The sequence below is a fragment of the Trifolium pratense genome, linkage group LG7 (genome assembly GCF_020283565.1).
Source record: "Trifolium pratense cultivar HEN17-A07 linkage group LG7, ARS_RC_1.1, whole genome shotgun sequence".
In the NCBI taxonomy this organism is placed as follows: Eukaryota; Viridiplantae; Streptophyta; class Magnoliopsida; order Fabales; family Fabaceae; genus Trifolium; species Trifolium pratense.
Genome location: NC_060065.1, coordinates 33,368,298 through 33,370,011, shown reverse-complemented (window position 1 = coordinate 33,370,011; position 1,714 = coordinate 33,368,298). Strand labels below are relative to the sequence as shown.

General features: G+C 36.2%; 1 protein-coding gene across 1 annotated transcript; it reads left to right on the top strand.

Moving 5' to 3' along the window:
• Positions 1 to 269: 269 nt before the first annotated feature.
• Positions 270 to 1,497, top strand: LOC123897917. Its single transcript, XM_045948736.1, has one exon. The coding sequence runs from the start codon at positions 573 to 575 to the stop codon at positions 1,266 to 1,268; it is 696 nt and encodes a 231-aa protein (XP_045804692.1). The 5' UTR covers positions 270 to 572; the 3' UTR covers positions 1,269 to 1,497.
• The last annotated feature ends 217 nt before the right edge of the window (positions 1,498 to 1,714 follow it).

Here is a 1,714-nt window from a genome sequence, read left to right as displayed (position 1 = left end):
CTCAATGAATCTAAAAATAAAATTTTTAGATTATAAAGAAAGAGTAGTACTTTAAATTTTTTTAAAAATTAATCTTTTTCATTAAACACTGAGATTATAAAGAAAGAATAAAATTTGATTGACGTTTTACGATATTAAGAGGTATTTAAGTATTTTAAATTTGAGAGAGTATTTAAGGAATTTTAAAATATCAGGGATATTAAGATTCACACATACTAGTACAATACACTCTGTATCTGTAAAAGGAAAAAAACCGTAAATAAATTCCATCATCTTCTCCTTCCATTTTGTCTTTCTTCACAATCACTGTACTTTCATTTCACAAAAAAAAAAATCAATCAATAACCCATTTTTGTTTTCTTCCGCATCTTTCTTTATTATCCAAGCTTGCAATGCGTGCCAAGTCCAAGTCAATTAATTAAACCCGCAATTCCAAGTCCTTTTCACCAAAAAACCCGTTTCGTTTCTTATTCCTGTTTGGCTCTCTCTCTTTCTTTTTAAATGCCATTTCACGAGTTCTCTCTCATCTCTCTGCCACTTCTTCCATAATAATACGAGTCACTATTTTTGAAATGAGTCAACTCGGTTTATTATTACAGGAACCGGTCACTACCACGACTCAAACAACCGAGTCAAGAACGATTCTCGGTTTGTTAAGAGAAGAACAAATGGACGGTCTTGATGATTTGCCTCGTAGAAGAAGACGTAGCTTCAAGGAACGGTTAGGATTTATCGGTTTTGGTTGTTGTGGAACCACATGGGGATTCCGTTCTTCTTCTTCTTCTTCATCTCAGAATATTCAGCAACAAATTCCGGACATGGATATGGATACGGATCCGGGTCAGGATCCGAATAGGTGTGTGGGTTTAACGGCTCCGACGAGTTCGGGTTCAAGTTCGAGTATGAATCTTGCGGCGGCGTTGGCGGCGGAGAGACAACTCCGAGGAGTAGGACAAGCGGCGGAAACGAACGTTGTTGGAGTAGGGAGGATGCCGGGGACGCCATGGAGAGTGTCGTTGATGCGGTTGTTGGAGGAAACGGAAAATGGAGACACGGCGGCGGTAGTGTCTAAGGTGGCGGAGGAGAAAGTTTGTAGTGTGGCGGGGAATGATTCAGTGTGTTGCGTGTGCATGGGGAGGAATAAAGGTGCGGCGTTTATTCCATGTGGACATACTTTTTGCAGGGTATGTTCTAGGGAGCTGTGGCTTAATAGAGGGTCTTGTCCTCTTTGTAATCGTTCAATTCTTGAGATTCTTGATATTTTTTAGAAATTTCTAAGATAAAGTGTCAGATTGAAGAACAAGAATGAGATGATGAATGATATTTTTTACATGTAATATGATTGTTATGAATTTCATTTTACTATGTCTAGTATTACATCAAATATGTCCAAATCACGGTAAATTTAATTATTTTACAAAAGCTACACTATATTGTTCACCGTGATTTTGGTTCATGTATATTTGTAGTTGTTTCAAATGATTTACTATCAATTTAATGATTTACTATCAATTTACTTTCAAAAAATTGAGATGAATGAATGAAGTATACCGAGTTTGAATCTGGCTCTTACATGTTACATATATAATATATGATGTTTTTATCAAGTGAGTTAAATTTGAGAATATTATGATATGATGACCAATTGACCATCCAATAGGCCAAAGAGTCGGCTCGACTAATTGCTTGTGGATTTATTTGGAAGACAAAATTA

What these genes read in the sequence shown, in the direction of transcription:
- LOC123897917 (XM_045948736.1), top strand. Translation starts at nt 573, where the DNA reads ATGAGTCAACTCGGTTTATTATTACAGGAACCGGTCACTACCACGACT.